General features: G+C 42.6%; 1 protein-coding gene across 3 annotated transcripts in view; it reads right to left on the reverse strand.

Annotated features, from left to right (window-relative positions):
• Window positions 1-20,478, reverse strand: part of CA5A (carbonic anhydrase 5A) — a 47,490-nt gene that overhangs the window by 13,285 nt on the left and 13,727 nt on the right. The window contains exons 1-5 of one of the 3 annotated variants that reach the window (XM_089654122.1): window positions 20,249-20,455; window positions 10,446-10,643; window positions 3,618-3,736; window positions 2,032-2,127; window positions 1,885-1,947 (exon numbers count right to left, since the gene is read on the reverse strand). In XM_089654122.1, the coding sequence (XP_089510248.1) occupies window positions 1,885-1,947; window positions 2,032-2,127; window positions 3,618-3,736; window positions 10,446-10,643; window positions 20,249-20,384 (612 nt within the window). In that variant the 5' untranslated portion in view covers window positions 20,385-20,455. Of the gene's footprint in view, window positions 1-1,884; window positions 1,948-2,031; window positions 2,128-3,617; window positions 3,737-10,445; window positions 10,644-20,248; window positions 20,456-20,478 lie in introns of those variants that run through there. The other 2 variants (XM_089654120.1, XM_089654121.1) reach the window with 2 other exon arrangements.

Consider the following 20,478-nt stretch of genomic DNA (forward strand, 5'->3'; position numbering starts at 1 on the left):
ATGGGGTTTTTCTGTGGTTTCCATTCATTTCAAAAAGTGAGGTGAAAAAACCCTTAACCTGATTAATTGCAAAATGTTCTTCCAGCATTTACTTTGCCAGTTATTTGTTGCCCTGTCCAAACTTTTTTGAGATGTGTTGCTGCCATCAATTTCAAAATGACCTTATTATTTTCTTAAAATGGTACATTTTCTCAGTTTAAACATTTAATATATTTTCCATTTTGAATGAAATATGGGTTTATGAGATTTGCAAATCATTGCATTCTGTTTTAATGTAGATTTTGCATGCCCATCTTTTTGAAATTAGAGCTGTAGTCCAAAATCAGGATTCTGCAGGAAAAGGCGACAATGCTGTAACTGTACAAAGAAACTGCCCAAGGCACTGCCATGCATCAGACATGTTGACGTATTCAAAATGAATGGAGATAAAGTGAACATGCTGCATTTTTTCGCAATACAATGGACACCATACTTGGTGCTCTGTATTGCAGCACACATGCACTTAGCATGTGAATTGGGGTGCTTTTCACAAAGAAGAGCACCACAGCGCATCTATACATGTAGTCAGCCTATTACTGTAGCGCAATGATATGAATGGGTCCCAAGCATTGCCCCCCCTTGTGTCTGTGGATACACCCTGCTGGTATGAGAACATTAAAAGCAGCACACAGCCAAAAAGCTTTTGGTAGACATGACAGGACAATGTGCAATTACATGCGTGGCAGGGTTTAACATATCTCAGTGGTAGTCTGGAGACCTCTAGTGGCTGAAATTGTGTAATGCGGAAAAGAAAAGCAGTGGGTCTGTACACCTGCTGCTCCAATTATGAGGAGTCCCAGCCATCTCTGCAATGAGTTCCCAGGTCTTTACACCTGCTGTGCCCGTTATGAGGGGTTCCCACTGTCCCTGTGATGAGTTCCCAGGTCTGTACACCTGATGTGCCAATTATGAGGGGTTCCCACCATCCCTGTGCTGAGTTTTCAGGTCTGTACACCTGCTGTGCTCATTACAAGGGGTTCCCATAATCCCTGTGATGAGTTCCCAGGTCTTTACACCTGCTGTGCCCATTATGAGGGATTCCCACCATCCCTGTGCTGATTTCCCGGGTCTGTACACCTGCTGTGCCCATTATGAGGGATTCCCACCATCCCTGTGCTGATTTCCCGGGTCTGTACACCTGCTGTGCCCATTATGAGGGGTTCCCACCATCCCTGTGCGGAGTTCCTGGGTCTGTACATCTGCTATGCGCAATATGAGTGGTTCCCACCATCCCTGTGCTGCGTTTCCAGGTCTTTTACAACAGCTGTGCCCATTATGCGGGGTTAACAGCATCCCTGCTGCATTTTTATGTTATAAATAAACTCTGGCAGAGAGATTTTTCTACTGTATTAAATAACAAGGGACTGACTCCATCCATCACACTCTGTAGTTAACGAATATATGGGTGGAAGGATAGCTTTTCATTTTAGCCTAGAATTTATGATAAAACGCCAAAAGAAAAAATATTTTAAATACATTTATTTCCTTTAAAGCTCAGCAATGATGCTCTATTTGTAGATGGGATTTTGAGAATTCTGCTCACGTAACTGGGTCACTGCTTGTCTTGGATGTCTATACAAAGGTCAAATTTAAGGCATCCCTACCCCTGTCCTAGGGTTTACCGTACTGGGGGTTTGATGTTTTTGGTGATGTATGCTGCAAAGGCTGAGAGGACTGCTTCGCTTCTAGAAGACTTAGATCTCTATCAACAGATTGGACAGTGTATGGCCATCTGAAGACTGATCATGCAATTACAATAAGTAGACTCTACCATTGTCAGCAAGTGCTCTGCCTTGGCCTGTCCCAGGATTTACAGAACAGATGATGTTTCACCAGAAGGTATACCTTATATCTGACAGACGGTAGAATGTCCACCAACTTCTGCAGCTTCGAGTGGTGCTGGCCAACCTGTGGAAACACCAGAATTTACTGCTTAACAGCATCATAAAAAAAGTTCACAAAAATCATTGGTAAAGAAACATTTATATCTACCTTTAAGAACACTCCAATAACCGCCAGACCGTTCTCCTCCATGATGGCCTCCTCAAAGCTGCGATAACGGGAGCAGTTCCAGTGTACGAGGTGCAGCTAAAAGGATCGGAAATTTTAATAAAAGTTATTTAATGCTGAATTTTATTCTGATTTTATTTTGCTTTCCATGCCCCCTCCTCACCTGGACTGAAAAGTCTTACTCTGATTTCACTGCACACTGTGATCTTCTCACAATGTGCATTAGAAGCTGCAGCAAGTCAGATAGAGCCTGCCTCATTTCCTGGCTGGAGGACATCCAGCGTCATCTGGCGCTTTCCTCCCCAGCCTAACTTGGCCTGCTCCACCCCTTTCCTTCACTGGATTTCAGCTCTGTAAATCGTGGAGGCTTAACATCACATGTGGGAATTACTGCATGCAAATACAATAAACAAAGAACACAGCGCCTCTCAGTGTATACTGTGAAAATATTTAATAAGAAGGTAAGTAGCAACTCACATCTTAGATATTAAATACAGGCTCATAGGGAGGTGATGTTCAACGTCTGTAGCCAGATGTAAGGTGACTGATCCAGAGAGGAGATAGCCTTGGTCCGCCAGCAGATGGTGCTGTGTCAGGTAAAGCATAGGTGGTGAAGCCTGGCTGAGTCTCCAAGATGTCCAGGGTTGGTCATGTTGGGCGTTTGACGTCATTGGTGTGCGACGCGTTTCTGAGCATGCGCGGGTCCAACGGCAGCCGGCGCCCTCTTTCATCAGGCAAGTGCCTGTTTTTAATATCTAAGATATGAGTTGCCACTTACCTTCTCATTAAATATTATCACAATATACACTTAGAGGCGCTGTGTTCTTTGTTTCTTCTACTGCAGAGTTTTCTTCGCTCCATCGCAGCCTGCCCTTAGTGCCTACTGAACTACCCCTGCCCACTTTGGAACTCATTACAATATACACATGGACTGCTGAACCATGCGCCTGTCATTCTCCTCATGCATGCAAATACAGCCTGCTTAGGAACGCCCACTCCTCCAGACCGACACCCACCGATTAGGTGGTATTTAAATATTTCATAACTCCCCCAAGAGCCAACAGATTGCTTGCATCCAGGGGCGGAGTGACAACTCATGGGGCCCCCAGGCAATAGGGGATCATGGGGCCCCTGTGTCCTTGCCCAAACTCAAAAAAGCCTATGAAAAAGGTACCAGGGGCATCTCATGGGGCCCCCTACTGACCCCGGGCCCTCGGGCAGTGCCCGAGTTTCCAAATGGTCAGTCCACCCCTGCTTGTATCAGGCCTGAGCGCTCGAGAGGAGTACTGGGGAAGGGTACTGGGGAACGGAAGATTTGTACAGCGCTCTGCTAGCCCCTCCCACCAGCCATGATCTATCTGCATTGAATAAAGAAGCACAGAGACTCGGTGATGCTATCAGTGGGTATAAAATAAAGTATATAATAAAAGCATTTTGATGAGAAACGAGTAACCAAGGAAGGCAAAAAGCAAACCGTTTAAATGTCAGCTTTAATTTTGCGTATTGAGCTGCTTAGGAAATATCTATTGGTCAGTACAGCTCGGAGGAGATATAGAAGAGGCACTGACCTCTGCTGGGAACACCTTGCTGTCCACCGTGTGCTCAGAGCCCCAGTCGTTGTTCACCCCCCAGTGGAAGTGGAACTGTTTCAGCCTGTAGGGGTTCTCCAGGGGTCCTCCGCTCACCACTGGAGGAAGAAAAGAATAAAGTAATACATCAGTGATGGGAATATATCCCCCAAAGCTTCAAAATCACCAAGCAATAAAAATAGATCAAAGAAGGTTACTATAAATATGACTTCTCAATTTATAGTAACAAACACTACTTTTGACATATACAAATGGTGCTGTATAGAAGCTGTCACTGTGCCCAATCACAGCAAAGTAACAGATGCACCTATACACCCATTGCTAGCCCACTTATACAAAGAAGCAGAGGTAACACCAGTGGTGTATTTAGGTTTCATGCTGCCCTAGGCAATACAAAAATCAGCTTCCCTCCCACAGAGAGAGACCCTGACACCGACCCCAACACCCCCTCCCCTATGAAGAGAGCCTGACATTGACCAACAACGCCCCAGCACCACCCCCCCACACCCAAGAGAGACCTCCACTACCACCAACCCCCATACACTGACAACCCCCACTACCCCCAGCGAGACAGAAGACCCAGTTAGAGCTCCAGACATCCCCGGTAACAAGAGTTAGGCTCTGCATACACCATCAAGCAGCCCGCAGCCTCTCTTAGATCCCACATGCTCCCCATGCAACGTGTGTCCCTTCTTCCATCTCTTCATTCGGGGGGCAGCACTGCCCCCCTTTTAAATGCTGCTGCCCCACTGAAAAATTCCGCCCTAGGAAAATGCCTTGTTTGCCTTGTGGTAAATACACCTCTGGGTAACACTGACCATTACCAGCAGCTATGCATCAAACCACAACTTCAAAGACAAATAGGGTCACACCTGCATTTTGTTCTATTTTCACCACTAAGAAAGGTAAGGTTGACATAAAACACACACACAACCTGTATGCCCATCAAATCCAGCGGTGTACACACCTGGTCCTAAGCTGCCATCTTCTCTGTTGTCATCAGGGAGCCAGCGGTCTCTTTTGCATCCGTGCAGCCGACCCCCTGATGACACATTGTGGCACATAGCGTACCCAGCCTCCTGGGATGAATGATGTGGGTATCACAGGAGGCTTTGGGCAACGAATACATCATTTCTGCCTTGGTGACAATCCAGGTTCAGAAAGGGATCCCTAAAAAAAGGTATTCTAAAAGAAATACATTTTACACACATACACAAAATTGATATGGGGGGGAGGGGCATGAGTGAGAAGGGGATTGAAAGTTGGCTTTAAAACTTTTCTATTTTCTGCCTGTGTCCTGTTGGTGTGATTTCCGTGGACTTCCTGTTCTAGAGACACAACAGGAAGTGAGAGGAAATCTGTCCAAAGTAAGGGGGGGATCCCCTCAAAGACAGCTGTGACTAATACAGATTGGTAGACCCTACATCAAGGAAGTTTCCAAAGAAAAAAAAAATAAAAATTTCTGCCAATTGGTCTGTATCAGCGGTGGATGGTGTGAACACTTATGTGACAGAATATGCTGGCTGTTTACACAACACACAATCTAGAGATTATATTATACTGACGAACATTCACTGCACGCGCATTATCAGCGGTAAATATTAGCCAGCGCGAGTCACATGGAGGATGTGCGACACTCAATCATAATGTGAAAGGGACAGGACTGAGCTACAGAACATTTAAACATTAGGCAAATGTGAATGAGTGCTACAATGTAAACCTGTACTGCAGGTTAAAAAAAAAAAAAAAAATTACGGTAATTTAAAAGTGAAAACGCATCTTCTGGGAGAGGGAGGGGCAGAGGTAGGGCCCAATCAGGATCTGAGCAAACCCCTCATGAATACATGCCTTATCACGAAACACGTCGAGGAGGAGCCGTGCACAGTGACGCCTTTGCCGCCGTGACCACTTGTAGGTCCAGCATCTATCTTAGCATCTGACATGGTCAGTGTTTTACTTGTCTTTTGCTTACAATAAATGGATATTGCTTGGAAACACTGCACTACAGGCTCTCTTTTTTTTGGTTCTTTGTGAGCCGATACCTGTACAGAGCCCATTCCGGAGTGAGGCTTTAGGTGCTGCAAACTGCCCAGGGGAAGGGGATCCATAACATTTTGTGACCAGACCAGGCTGACCCGGTTCTGAAGGAGGTTTCCAGCAGACATCCTTGAGCTTTACATATACATATATGCGCATAAAGGTTGCGCATCTGGTGAGTGCGTATTCCTAACAGTTTCACGGCATGTCACCAGAATGCTGTAAGGAGCACCTGTCTGAGACCCTCACAGATGGATCATCACTGCTAAAGCACTTTATGAACTGTTTTTAGGACGGTTTATGATCATGAACACCTAGCACACTGATAAGTTCTCACCAATATCACTTTACCTTGCATTGTGCACGTTTGTCACTTCATATCCACATCTTGGCTAAGTGCAATTTATACGTATGCATATTTATATTGGATTTTAGGGATTACAGCGCTGCACTCTTTTGTTTTCTTTGAGGATCTGCTGTAGTACACATGTGCTCACAGCTGACTGAAACCATTACGCTGCATGTACACTATAGCGTTTTGTGAAAATGTGCAAAAATCGCATGACTGCTGGCACGCTGCCATACATGGCAATGGAAGAAATTGCATCAATGTGAATGGGGCCTCAGGCTGACGGTGGCAGAGCAATACTGCAAAACTACTTCGGAAGTTTTGCTTCTAGGAATAAACAAATTACAGTCAGTGAAGAGATCATCTTACAAAGAAATCAAAGCAATTTGTAACTTGGACAACAGTCAGATGGCTTTTTGCATCATCTGGGGCTAAACAAATGCCAACTTCATTAGCCAATCAGATAATTCGATGCAGCTGCTGCTAACCATGGAGCACCAGCAATCTGCAATTGTTTCAAGAAGTATTGTAAACAATTACATAAAAATATGGGGCCATTAATGATTTGCACAAACTAGTCCATGGCACAATGAGAAAGACAAAAGACAAGTCTGATCATTGGAAGAGAGCAGGCTGACTTCTCAGCACAGCTAGGGAACTGACTATGCTGTGCTCTCATGCTTAGTGTGGTCAGATTTTAATAGGAAAGCAGGGAGACTGGCAGCAACACCAGGGATTTCACATAAAAGAAGCACTACAAAGAACCGGATACTTTTTCATACTAGTACATGGTACAGCAGGCAGATATCAGGGATATGAAATGTTGGGTTTATATATTCTTTAATATTATTATTATTATTTCAGGTACTTATATAGCGCCATCAATTTACGCAGCGCTGTACATACATATATTGTACATTCATATCAGTCCGTAACCCTCAAGGGGCGTACAATCTTAAGTCCCTAACTCACATCCATACATACACATATTAGGGACAATTTAGACAGGATCCAATTAACCTACCAGCATGTCTGGAGTGTGGGAGGAAACCGGAATATCCAGAGGAAACGCACGCAGTCACAGGGAGAACATGCAAACTCCAGGCAGGTGGTGCCTGGGTTGGGATTCGAACCAATGACCCAAGTGCTGCCAGGCGGAAATGCTAACCATTTAGCCACTGTGTTAATATTAACAATATTAATAGTTTACAACCATAATAAAAAGACTTGTTCATAGAAAATGGGGGGAGATTTATTAAAACTAATGCACTCAGAATCTGCTGTAGCTGTGCATGGTAGCCAATCAGCTTCTAACTACAGCTTGTTCAATTACAGTTTGACAATAAAACCTGGAATCCGATTAGTTTCTTTGCAGAGCAGCCCCAGATTTTTCATGATCGAGTTTTAGTAAATCTCACGCATAGTTACATATGAGAACAGCATATTATCTTGCATAAGATTCTTTTCAGCCAACACATTTCTTGAAGCAAAGTCCACTTTTTCAAGAATGTATATGCAGTTCAGATAACAAAGATAATTTTCTAAACAGGTCATCAACAGGCTAATCAGTAAACGCATCTCTTAAGCCAGCCGGAGATGGATCAAAACTCAGCAGGTTCAGCAGGAACTGGCCGATTTTCAATCCATCTATGGGCAGGCTGGTTGTACTGAAGTCGATCTATTGATCAACTTTTTTTGCCCCCATTTGATCACTGCCAGCAGCTCTAGCTGCCATCAGTGATCATTGTATCCTGACAGCTAGGCAACCTCCCGCTGTCAAAATACAAAAGCTCTGCAGGAGGGATACCCCCCATCAACACAGTCAAACAATTTTCTTTCCTGCAACCACAGGTCGGAAATTGCTTTTTTTTGACATGGCCTGCTTTATACACAGTACCCCACAGCCATGGTTTTATATTGTTGCATTTTCTCTCTCTTTTTTCCCTTTATGTAATAAAAATTGTTACAGTTTCCTAAATGTGTGTCATGAACTAGGTTGAACACATCAAGAACATCCCAATTTTTTCATAATGTAACAGATTTTATCCTTTATGGAGGGGCTAATTAAGCAGTAATACCCCTGAATCCCTCTATTATTCCTAGGTATTGTAGCCAGCATTGATTCCTTACTGAATGTACAGCACCAGAGTAAACAAGCCCAGAGATCTGGTGATGGTTCAAATCTCTGCTCCGTTGTTGCTGATGTGACATGGGTGTCCGTTTATGACACAGAGAATAGCTGCGATTCAGAGGATCGCAGCTATTCTCTGGTCATTCAGTTTATGACACTCAGGAGATCAGCAGAGAACATGTCCAGCCCTTCACTGGAGATCTGTGTTCTCCCTCCAGATTCTCCAGCCCAGAGCTGGAGAATCGGAGGGACCGCAAACTAAGCAGCGATGATTTACCTCTGCTTAGTAAACTGATCTTTTACTGTAGTTTTGTGAAATTATAGTAAAATCATCCGGTTTCCACCATTTGTAGACCGTTCTCCAGCGTTTGTAGACCGTTCTCCCTTCGTTCGGAGAACTGCTTCATAAAAGGCATTCACAGAACTGTGTTCTACGAGAATGCCGGAGAACTGAGTAGCGATCATTTACCTCTAGTTCATAAAACGGACACCATGGCCCTTAGGCCTCTTTCGCCCAGTCAGCAGTCTCTACTGTGATCTGTGGTGGATTGCTTTTCAGAGAGTGGTAGAGAAGTGGCTTTCAGATGTTCCGGAGGTGATAGTACCACCACCCAAATTAACTTTTTTTTTTCTTATTTAAAACCACCAATTTTGTATTGAAATTCCATGACACAGCATTTGGTTTGCAGTAGTGGTGCAGCCCCATTAACCTCAATTGGCGAGTTTGACAGGTGGTGCATCCTGTTAGACACAAAAAGCCAAGTTCATATGCCGTTGTAGGCTTGAGGTGGGCAGTTGGGGGAGGAGGAATAGAAATACGGATCAACCACCTATTTTTTTCACCCCTTTGCCACCCGTGTAATATGCCTTCCTGAGGAAAAGCTAGCTATCCTTGAAACACCCATGGAATTTTTTAAATGCAAAAAACTGCAACAAGCAGAACAGTACAGCTGACCTCGCCTGGTTAATTTATATCAGGTGTGTGAAGAGTTAAGTAGAAGGTAAACAGGTGTCGTAATGCTGTAGCCATGTTCCCCGGGGGACAGGGGCGCGTGCTAGCAAGACAGGAGTCAATCACGCCATACAGAGTCTATTCTGCGAAAAGTTGTACGCTTTGAGCTTTAATACAAGAAGAACATTCTACACTGGAACTCCATGTCTTAGACTAGCATTTAGATAGTGACCAACAGTATTCCATTTACAGGAATATTTTGTTTTATTCTGCACACCTGTGTGGTTTTATTAGATCTTTAACCCCTTGTCTAGTAATCTACATTTAAAATAGAGAGCAGTATACAAGGGGGTGAAGCAATACATATTACATATAGATATAATACATACATATTGCTTTATTTTTTTTTTTTTCTTAAGAGTCAGCCAGCGAAGTTTTTTCAGATAAAAGTGATCTGACCAATCAGGGGCTTTGTCTGAAGGTTTGCCCCACCCCCACCAGCGGCACTCACAGTCATTCCTGGGATCTCTCGTCGATCCAGTAGGTAGCTTCTGCAGTGAAAACAGGAGGTGATTGGGGGAACATCCATTCCCCAATACCCACTGTGACTAGTGAACTCGGAAGTGACATGTATTACGTCACTTCCAGGTTCACAGCTATCTTTCCTTGGCTACTGTAGTAGAGGGTGTGTGTTTGATTAACTATGAAAAGCAGTGGGGACATTGGCGAGTTGAACAGATCTCTGAGGTCTCCATAAAGAGGACCTGTCACCTAATGAAGGGTATGACATACAGAGCTCGTTAGGCCCTTGTGACGGTAATAAAGATAAATAATCAAGCTTGATGATGCAAGGAAAATCAACTCCCTACCACAGTCCCCTCCCCCCTTGCACGTGATAGCCCTTATCTTCTGGGAGTGTCCAATTACTGTTTGCGCTGGCCCAGCTCCTCCACACTCCTCTCACCTCCCTACATAACATTTTAGGTATTTGGCAAGGAAAGAGCAGAGGGAATACTACAGAGTGTCTACCAACATCACATGCAATATGGCAGCACCCAGCAGCAGTTTTGAATGTTCGAGGTTTACATAAGGGAGGCTTTTACAGGAAAAGAACAGGCTCACAATCCAGTAAATGCAGATATAATCCTATGGGAAGATAATGGTTTGGTGACAGGGTCTCTAACACTTTGCATGATATTTTGGGATCCAACAGTAAAAGCAGCTCAGGAGCTCATTTAACACCTGGGATCAAGCTCAGGAAGAAGACATAAGTCCAACTTTCCACAATCTCCATACAGAGCAATAAATATACAACTACTCAATCGCACTCCACCTTACCCGACTTGTTAGTGGAGTCGTCATACTCTACCAGGAACGAGTAGCCATTATTCCAGACGTGCAAGCAGGTGTTCGGGTCATACTGAGTCTTGATGGGGGTGAGCTGGGGATGGAAGATGCTGTCACGCACACGAATGTCGATGGGAGACTGGCGGGAGCCTCCAGGGACATCTATCGGTCCTTTCCACAACGGGTGCACTGCGGAATAACATAGTGATTGTTACACCACCGGAGCAAAACACACAGAAACTAATTAACATTCAATAATTATAACTGTTCAAAAAGTGTGGAAAGGATGAGAGTGCCACATATCGAATGTGAGCCAGGTAGGTCTTTTACGGCACCTGACAAGAGGTCAGATAGAAATCCAATGCATTTCAGGGGCTCAATCCTCATCCTTCATCAGGGCTTAGATGCTGGCAGTAACTGAGAAGAACACTAGACAAATGATTGCAAAATAAAAGGATAAATGTTGTACTAGTACAGGTCACTATCCAGGGAGTCCATGAAATGCATTGGTTCTTTGACCTCTTGTCATTAGCAATAAAAACCTAAAGGAACCTCTTTAGATCTGTGGTGTTCTCATCTTTATTGGACAGGACAAGAGGTCAAACAGCCAAAGCTTTTTGAGGATGCCCAGACTAATGACCCATAGGATAAGTGCACCTATGGGCTAATGTGAGTCCAGCAGGTCTTCATTTCACATGAAAAGAGATCAGATATCAACGCATTTCAGGTGCTAAAAACTCCTTCATCAGGGCATACATACTGGCTGTAATTAAGAAGAGTACAATTCACCTTTCAGGAAGTCCCTGAAATGCATTGGCTCTTTGACCTCTTATCCTTTACAATAAAGTCCTACTGAACTTGCATTAGGTCTGTGGTGCTCTCATCCTTTCTACACCAAGTTCAATAGGTCTTTATTGCACATGAGGTTAAAAGATCCAATGCATTTTGGGGACTCAATAACAATGACCCATAGGAGGACAGCACATCAGTTCTAATGTGAGTCCAGTAGGTCTTTGGAAAATGGTAAAATGCTGGCCACATGCCAGGGACGTCATCTCTTTGTAAAATCTTTAGTAAACCGCAAACGGCATACAAAAGGATCTCCCATCCTTGATGCATTTCACCCTAATGAGCTTATTCTGATAAGGCTTTATTGCACATGGCAAGAGGTCAGAGAGAAACCCAATGCATTTCGGGGGCTTAAAAAACGCACTTCATCAGGGCTTAGATGCTGGTAGTAATTAAGAAGAATAATGGACAATATTTTGCAAAATAAAAGGATAAGAGTTGAGCTAGTATGGGTCCCTGAAATGTGTTTGATTTCTCTGACCTCGTCATATGCAATAAAGACCTATTGGCCTTCCATAAGATCTGGGGCGCTCTCATCCTTTCTACATTGTGTCACGTAGGTATTTATTGCATATATCAAGAAGTTAAAGAACCAATGTGTTTCCCAAGACTTCAATGGGAAAAACGCCTCCCATAGTCTTCAATGGGAAAAACGCCTCCCATAGTCTTCAATGGGAAAAACGCCTCCCATAGTCTTCAATGGGAAAAACGCCTCCCATAGTCTTCAATGGGAAAAACGCCTCCCATAGTCTTCAATGGGAAAAACGCCTCCCATAGTCTTCAATGGGAAAAACGCCTCCCATAGTCTTCAATGGGAAAAACGCCTCCCATAGTCTTCAATGGGAAAAACGCCTCCCATAGTCTTCAATGGGAAAAACGCCTCCCATAGTCTTCAATGGGAAAAACGCCTCCCATAGACTTCAATGGGAAAAACGCCTCCCATAGACTTGTGAGTTTGGAACACACCATTACAAACTCGTACAGGACCCAATAGGAACACAAAGTATCTAGCCTGTCATACATATCTGAGTTTCAAAACAAATCAAGAATCCCATATGTGTGAACCACAGCGGCTCCATTCACACATGGGCGTTTTGGGATCGCAGTAAAATTGTTGTGATCACAAAACACAGGTTCAGGTGCCATTATTTTCAACGGTACCTAAAACGTGGTGCAGTTTGCCGTGAAAACCGGCTCCTAACTTTTTTAGCTGGCTCAAAGATACAAAGAAAAATTTGTCAAGCCCTGGTATAAAAGTCATTGAGGCGCACATGAAAACTGATGTCTCTGCAAGGGAAATCTTCACATCAGTTTCCATCAGTTTTTCTGCATGTATGGTTTGGTCGAGGCCTAAAACATAGCAAACAGTTCTCGCAATATTTTGGGTTCTATTTATAAATGTGTCCTACCTATTGAATCCAGTTAGAAATCTATGTGAACCTTGGGTGAATGTTTTGTGAATCATATATAAAAACATTTATAAATAGAACACGTTTAGGAACCTTGCAGTTCCAATAATTGTACATTTGTGTACAGCAGGTGACACCTCACAATCCTCTGCAGCAATATCAGCTCCGATCTCTTGTGTAACCTCTGGCATAAAAAGTTTCTATGTAATCCACAGGGGGGCTGTTGGCTGGCAACTTTGCTCTCCTTTAAAAACACAATTGCCATGTTTTCACAGTGGATTGTATGGAGGTGAGAGTTCAGAAAAGGAACTTCGTGTACAGTTGTGGCAGGAATGGCGCATGCAGAAGTAGTAGTCATGCAAGGACATTTCTCTGCAGGGCTGGGCAGTTGCTCAACAATCGCAACTAAAACGATATCGCCTGGGGCAGGCGTGCAGCACAATAATGCCTCCAATGCTTGGAATGGTGAAGGGAAAGTAGTTTATGTTTTAATTAGATAGTCCAGATACTTAAAAACTTTATATTCGGTGTGTCAGTTCTTTAATTACACAGTTCATCTCTCGTCCTGTACATTCCCCTGTGGAGCAGAGCAAAATTCACATTTGAATTATGGGCCAGTTTATCCAGCAATAACTTTCTCATTACTCACAAAAAAAAAAAAAAAATTAAATTACATATTATATAATCAAATTTTATTCTATAATTTGTTCTCTTTAAATTGACCCTAAAAAGTATGATTCTGGTACAAATCATGGCAATGTGGTTAAAAATTAAGTAAAGGCTTAAAATGAATGAAGTCACGTGTTAAGCGTGACGATACGCGTTGGCGGTGACGTACTTCCGGTCGGACGCCTTCTTTATTTACATTGGACACCCATGCAAGTACATCTGATCTGAGGGATCAAGTGGCTGCAGCCACCTTATGTGCCTGAAGAGGAGATCTGCTGCCCTGTGAGCCTGTGCTGGAATCTGTACATGAGGGGAGGTCAGTGTGGAGAGCTGTGGAGGATTACCTACTATTAAGGGTCCATGTGTTAGTGATCCTGAAGGCCTTTTGACCCTGTGCGGGTCGCAAGAGGGAGGTGAGCGGGCAATTCAGCTATTTTTGGATATCTCTCCACATTTATTAGCACTTTTTTTTTTTTTTCTTCAAGAATTGCTGTGGACTTTATATATAGTTTTTTGTATATTGTCAGGTGTTTTACACCTCACAGGACTTTATATATTCATTCATTTACTCATGTTTGTTTGCATGATCCGTTCTTAGTTTACGCGTTTATTGGGATGCACATGCGTTTTGTGTTATGTGGTGGGAACTGATTTTTAGTTCTGGTGGGAGGTTTTTCTAGCACATTGAGTCCTGTTGTGACTTACTTGATTGATTTGGAGCACTATTGGATCCCATTGGATTACTTGGGGCACCACTTATGTTATTTGGTCCTTTTAGGACCTCGTATTGACACTTGTCACATGTGATTATTTATGAGTTTTTTGGCACTATTTAATATTGTGTGTTTATGTTATTTGTGTCATTAATTTTGCACTGTTTCACTTATCCATTTATGTGTGAAGAATTTTTACGGTAGTAGCGCTGCATCATTTGTGTTTCATATACAGATAGAAGGTTCTATGATCTGCAGACGAATGAAACATCCTGAATACAAAAAGTAACAATATTACTTTGTATCTCTCCATCTCCCGTCTGACCAGTGTTTATAACCACTTGACCTCCGGAAGATTTTACACCCTTTCATAACCAGGCCATTTTTTTTATATTTAGCACAGCGTTACTTTTAACTGGTAATTGACGGTCATGCAACGCTGTGCCCAAACCAAATTCATATACATTTTTATCAAACAAATAGAGCTTTCTTTTGGTGGAATTTGATCGACACTGGGATTTTTATTTTTTGTCATATAAAACACAAGTCTGAACATTTAACAAAAAACAAAACACTTTTTTACTTTCTGCTATAAAACATATAAAAAAAAAATCAAATATCTTTATAAATTTAAGCCAAAATGTATTCTGCTACGTGTCTTTGGTAAAGAAAAATCCCAAAAGGTATATATTATCTGGATTGCGTGAAGGTTATAGTGTCTACAAACTATGGAATATATACTATATATTTTTTTTATACTAGTAATGGCAGCTTATAGTGGGACTGTGATAGTGTGGTGGGTAATTGACACTGACTGATGCTGACACTGATTAAATAGTGATACTAATACAGTGATCAGTGCTAATACTATACAGTGTCACTGTACTGACACTAGCTGGGAAGGGGTTAAATGTGTAATGTGTGAGATATGTACAGATTTTACTAAGCGATTTTGTTTTTCTTTGCCCTGCTTTGCAGGTAATGAAGAAAACCCAGCAAGATAGCTGCTCAGTGTAGACAGCTCTGTGTTGCATATCAACACAGAGCTCTCGTCTGTGAATCACTATGCCAATCAGCGGGTCCTGACAAACAGATATTGGCCGAGTCCCACTGATAAACTTGTGCTGTAATGAATCACAGCACAGCCAGGGCAGCGGACGCATGCGTGCCCTGCCCATAAGTGCTGATCACTTACCATATACATGATCCTGTGCAAAATGGCAGCCCCGCAGCAGTATATCTGTATGGGGTCATTAGTATCCCTCTATCTTCTGTCTGATCAATGTTTATAAACAATGTTACTTTGTATCTCTCAGTCTTCTGTCTGATCAATGTTTATAAACAGTGTTACTTTGCATCACTCTCTGTCTGAACAGTGTTTATAAATGTTAGTTTGTTTTCCACGTTTTTCACAATGTGTCAAACTGTCTATTTTTCACAGCAGCAACTTCTGCAGCGGCCATATTTACACAGCAAGTCCATACATACAGACATATACATACACACAGTATATCTCAGACATGAGTCCACCCCTCACATTTTTGTAAATATTTTATCTGATCTTTTCATGTGACAACACTGAAGAAATGACACTTTGCTACAATGTGACGTAGTGAGTGTACAGCTTGTATAACATGTAAATTTGCTGTCCACTCAAAATAACAACACACAGCCATTAATGTCTAAACCGCTGGCAACAAAAGTGTAATTTCTTCAGTGTTGTCACATGAAAAGATAGAATAAAATATTTACAAAAATGTGAGGGGTGTACTCATGTGTGAGATATACTGTGTGTATGTATATGTCTGTATGTATGTATGGACTTGCTGTGTAAATATGGCCGCTGCAGAAGTTGCTGCTGTGAGATACTGTGTGTGTGTAAAAAACCATAAATATATATATATATATATATATATATATATATATATATATGGTTTTTTTTTAATTTATGTGTAATTTATTTTTTTTGTCCTAACCTGACCTTTATAAAGTTGCACAATCTGTACAGTCACCTCCTATAAAATGGGAACATAAACATCTCACAACAACAGAGGAAGTTACAAGTGGGGAAGATGAGGCAGGTGCATCTGGTGACCCAACACACCCTGCACACTGCAATGCCAAGGAGGCAAATGCTGGGCCAGCTTGCAGCCATTTATTTATTTTGCTGTATTTTATACATTCATTTTTTTTTTCATGAAGCTATCACACATGCAAGTCAGAGAGGTGACTGACCCACTAAAGACAATGTACTCCCTGTGTGCCTGAAATCTTATAAAGAAGACCTTGGATCATCCTAAAGCTCCAGTCAGTGACTTTGTACAAACTGAGATGATGTCATCAGTCTGCTGCAGGCAGGATGAAGCATTTCCTTAGTCTCCCCCCCCCCCTCCCTCCATCCAGTGATCAGACTGTACATTGTACCTCTGTAGCAACATCAGAGTTCACAGCAGGGGCCGATCTGTGTCAGACATTTCTGAACAAAGGAGATAAATATATAAAAGATAAATAGTGAGCGCTCTCATAAATGTCAGCAGCTAGAACACTTTAGGCAACCATAATGCCTCAAATACAAACAATCAGTCTCAAAACAATAGAGTGCAGCGCTTAAAAAGATGAAAAGTCAATGAGGTGATAGTACAATATCCACAGTGGTAAACTGTAGATATACGAATTCCCACGGCCTCCACTCTGTCAGAATAACAGAAATGCGCACTCACCGGAAACGCATGGGTTATGCGCATGTGTGATCATGCATCACAAGCAATGGGTACATCAGAAGCCAGGCATCTCCCTCACGGTGGGTCATCACAGACTCCTAAGATAGGTCCAGGGGGTCCCCTTAAGGTCAGCCAGGTACTTCAGGAAAAAACCTCCTCTCAGGATGGCAAAGTGCTTTTTCTATGGGAGTGAAAGCTCCAGGCAGGAGCCCCAAGAAACAGATGCCCAAAATAGTGTAGTATGTCCAAAAAACGAGTTTTTATTATTAAAACAGCAGGGCAGTATGCATGTAGTACATCATGTAAAAGATAAAATACAGCAGTACTGACCCCAGTAATGATGACCGCCGGGCCTCCTCGTGGCTCCGGCGGTGGAATGACGTCACGCTCTGCACAGTTCCTCCTTAGGCCTTTCGTGCTAAAGGCACATCTTCAGAGGGGAGACTGTACCTTTCAGACTGTACCTGTACAGTCTCCCCTCTGAAGATGTGCCTTTAGCACGAAAGGCCTAAGGAGGAACTGTGCAGAGCGTGACGTCATTCCACCGCCGGAGCCACGAGGAGGCCCGGCGGTCATCATTACTGGGGTCAGTACTGCTGTATTTTATCTTTTACATGATGTACTACATGCATACTGCCCTGCTGTTTTAATAATAAAAACTCGTTTTTTGGACATACTACACTATTTTGGGCATCTGTTTCTTGGGGCTCCTGCCTGGAGCTTTCACTCCCATAGAAAAAGCACTTTGCCATCCTGAGAGGAGGTTTTTTCCTGAAGTACCTGGCTGACCTTAAGGGGACCCCCTGGACCTATCTTAGGAGTCTGTGATGACCCACCGTGAGGAAGATGCCTGGCTTCTGATGTACCCATTGCTTGTGATGCATGATCACACATGCGCATAACCCATGCGTTTCCGGTGAGTGCGCATTTCTGTTATTCTGACAGAGTGGAGGCCGTGGGAATTCGTATATCTACAGTTTACCACTGTGGATATTGTACTATCACCTTATTGACTTTTCATCTTTTTAAGCGCTGCACTCTATTGTTTTGAGACTGATTTCTGAACAAAGAGCACTCCAACAGATCATTCTTTGACCTGTCCAATAGAAGGAAGGCTGGATTGGCCAACCGTGTCTCATGTCTGTGGTCTAGATTTTCTAATATTCATTTTTGCTCACAGAGATTTTCCAGCATGGCAGGGAGGCAGATAGAAAGACATTGTATATGCTTAGATTGTAAGCTCCAAGGAACAGGGCCCTCCTAACCCTCTTGTATTGAACTGTATTGTTGCTGTTTTGGCTCCCGTTATATTGCAAAGCGCTGAGCAAACTGTTGGCGCTATATAAATCCTGTATAATAATAATAATAATATATAAATCCTGTATAATAATAATAATAATAATATATAAATCCTGTATAATAATAATATATAAATTCTGTATAATAATAATAATAATATATAAATCCTGTATAATAATAATATATAAATCCTGTATAATAATAAAAATAATCATATATAAATCCTGTATAATAATAAAAATAATAATATATAAATCCTGTATTATAATAATAAAAATAATAATATATAAATCCTGTATTATAATAATAAAAATAATAATATATAAATCCTGTATTATAATAATAATAATAATATATAAATCCTATATAATAATAATAATAATATATAAATCCTGTATAATAATATATAAATCCTGTATAATACAGAGAGGAAGACTGTCATAGACATAAAGCTGGACAGGCAGACTGAGATTCTACAAAGACTATAACAGAGCCACAGACACCCTTCACTGCTCAGCCTGCAGATTGCCGAGAAACATTGTATTTAGATTTAGAGAACAGCCACTCACAGCCCTCAGTCCTCGGCCAGATGCAGGTTAACATATATTGTATTTAGATTCTATTACAAACACTCACAGCCCTCATTCCTAAACCAGAAGAAAGGCCAATAAGCATTGTATATAGATTGTAACACAGCCACTGATAGTCCTCAGCCTGCATGAAGATTAATGAATATTTTATTTGGATAGAAACACTCACAGCCCTCATATCTCAGCCTGCAGACAGTATTAAAACATTGTATTCAGATTTAACAGGTACGAAAACATTGTACACATATTGTAATACAACCACTCACAGGCCTCAATCACCAGGCTGCGTGCGTGCCAATAAATGTAGTATACGATTTGTAACAGGTAAGAAAACATTGTAATACAGCCACTCATAGCCCTCGATCCTCAGGCTGTATGCAGGTTAAAATATATTGTACTACAAACACTCACAGCACTCAGTCCCACCAAGAAACATTGTATATAGATTGTAACAGAGCCACTGGCAGCCAGCAGTCTGCAGACAGGATTTAAAACATATTTAGAATGTACAAAGAAAAAAAAAAAATGGTACACATATTATAAATTAGCCACTCACAGCCCTCAATCCCCAGCCTGCATGCAGGTTAATGGACATTGTATTTAGATTGCAAGAGCCATACCAGCCTCCATCAAAGCCAATAAACATTGTATTATAATGGGGCCACTCAAAGCCCCCATTCCTCAGCCTGCAAACAGGCCAGTAAACATTGTATATAGATTATAATACAACCTCTGACAGCCCTCAATCCTCAGCCTGCAGACAGGATTTAAAAAAAATTGTACTGAGATTGTAACAAGTAAAAAAAACACTGTATACAGATTATACTAGAGCCATTCACAGCCCTAGATCCCCAGCCTGCATGAACATTGTATTCAGAATACTACAGCCTATGCAGCCCCCATGCATACCAATAAACATTGTATATAGATTATAATGGAGACCCTCCTAGCCTCATCCTCCATGCGGGCCAGTAAACATTGTATGTAGGTTGCCATGGAGCCCCTCCCAGCCCCATCCTCCATGCGGGCCAGTAAACATTGTATGTAGGTTGTCATGGAGCCCCTCCCAGCCTCATCCTCCATGCGGGCCAGTAAACATTGTATGTAGGTTGCCATGGAGCCCCTCCTATCCTCATCCTCCATGCGGGCCAGTAAACATTGTATGTAGGTTGCCATGGAGCCCCTCCCAGCCTCATCCTCCATGCGGGCCAGTAAACATTGTATGTAGGTTCTCACGGAGCCCCTCCCAGCCTCATCCTCCATGCGGGCCAGTAAACATTGTATGTAGTTGTCATGGAGCCCCTCCCAGCCCCATCCCCCATATAGGACCAGTAAATATTGTATGTAGGTTGCCATGGAGCCCCTCCCAGCCAGATCCTCCATGTAGGACCAGTAAATATTGTATGTAGGTTGCCATGGAGCCCCTCCCAGCCCCCATCCTCCATGCAGGACAGTAAACATTGTATATAGATTGTCATGGAGCCCCTCCCAGCCCCCATCCTCCATGCGGTCCAGTAAACATTGTATGTAGGTTGCAGTACTCACAGTCCACATTCCTCAGCTTGTAAGAACAGGCAGAAATATTGCACAGCCTGGCAGGCACTGCTCTGGGGTCCCTCCTCCCCATCCACCCAGGGCCCAGCACAGGGGTCAGGAGCCTCCAGCAGCCTCTCAGCACCATATTGTTACTTCTTTACTGAGCAGAAGGTAGCTGCTGAGCACAACATTCTTCGGCCCCGCCCAGCAAAACCTGACCCACCCAGGGCGGCCAATCC

Source organism: Staurois parvus, unplaced genomic scaffold, assembly GCF_062004578.1.
Source record: "Staurois parvus isolate SC_StPar_1 unplaced genomic scaffold, SC_StPar_1.0 ptg000745l, whole genome shotgun sequence".
Classification (NCBI taxonomy): Eukaryota; Metazoa; Chordata; class Amphibia; order Anura; family Ranidae; genus Staurois; species Staurois parvus.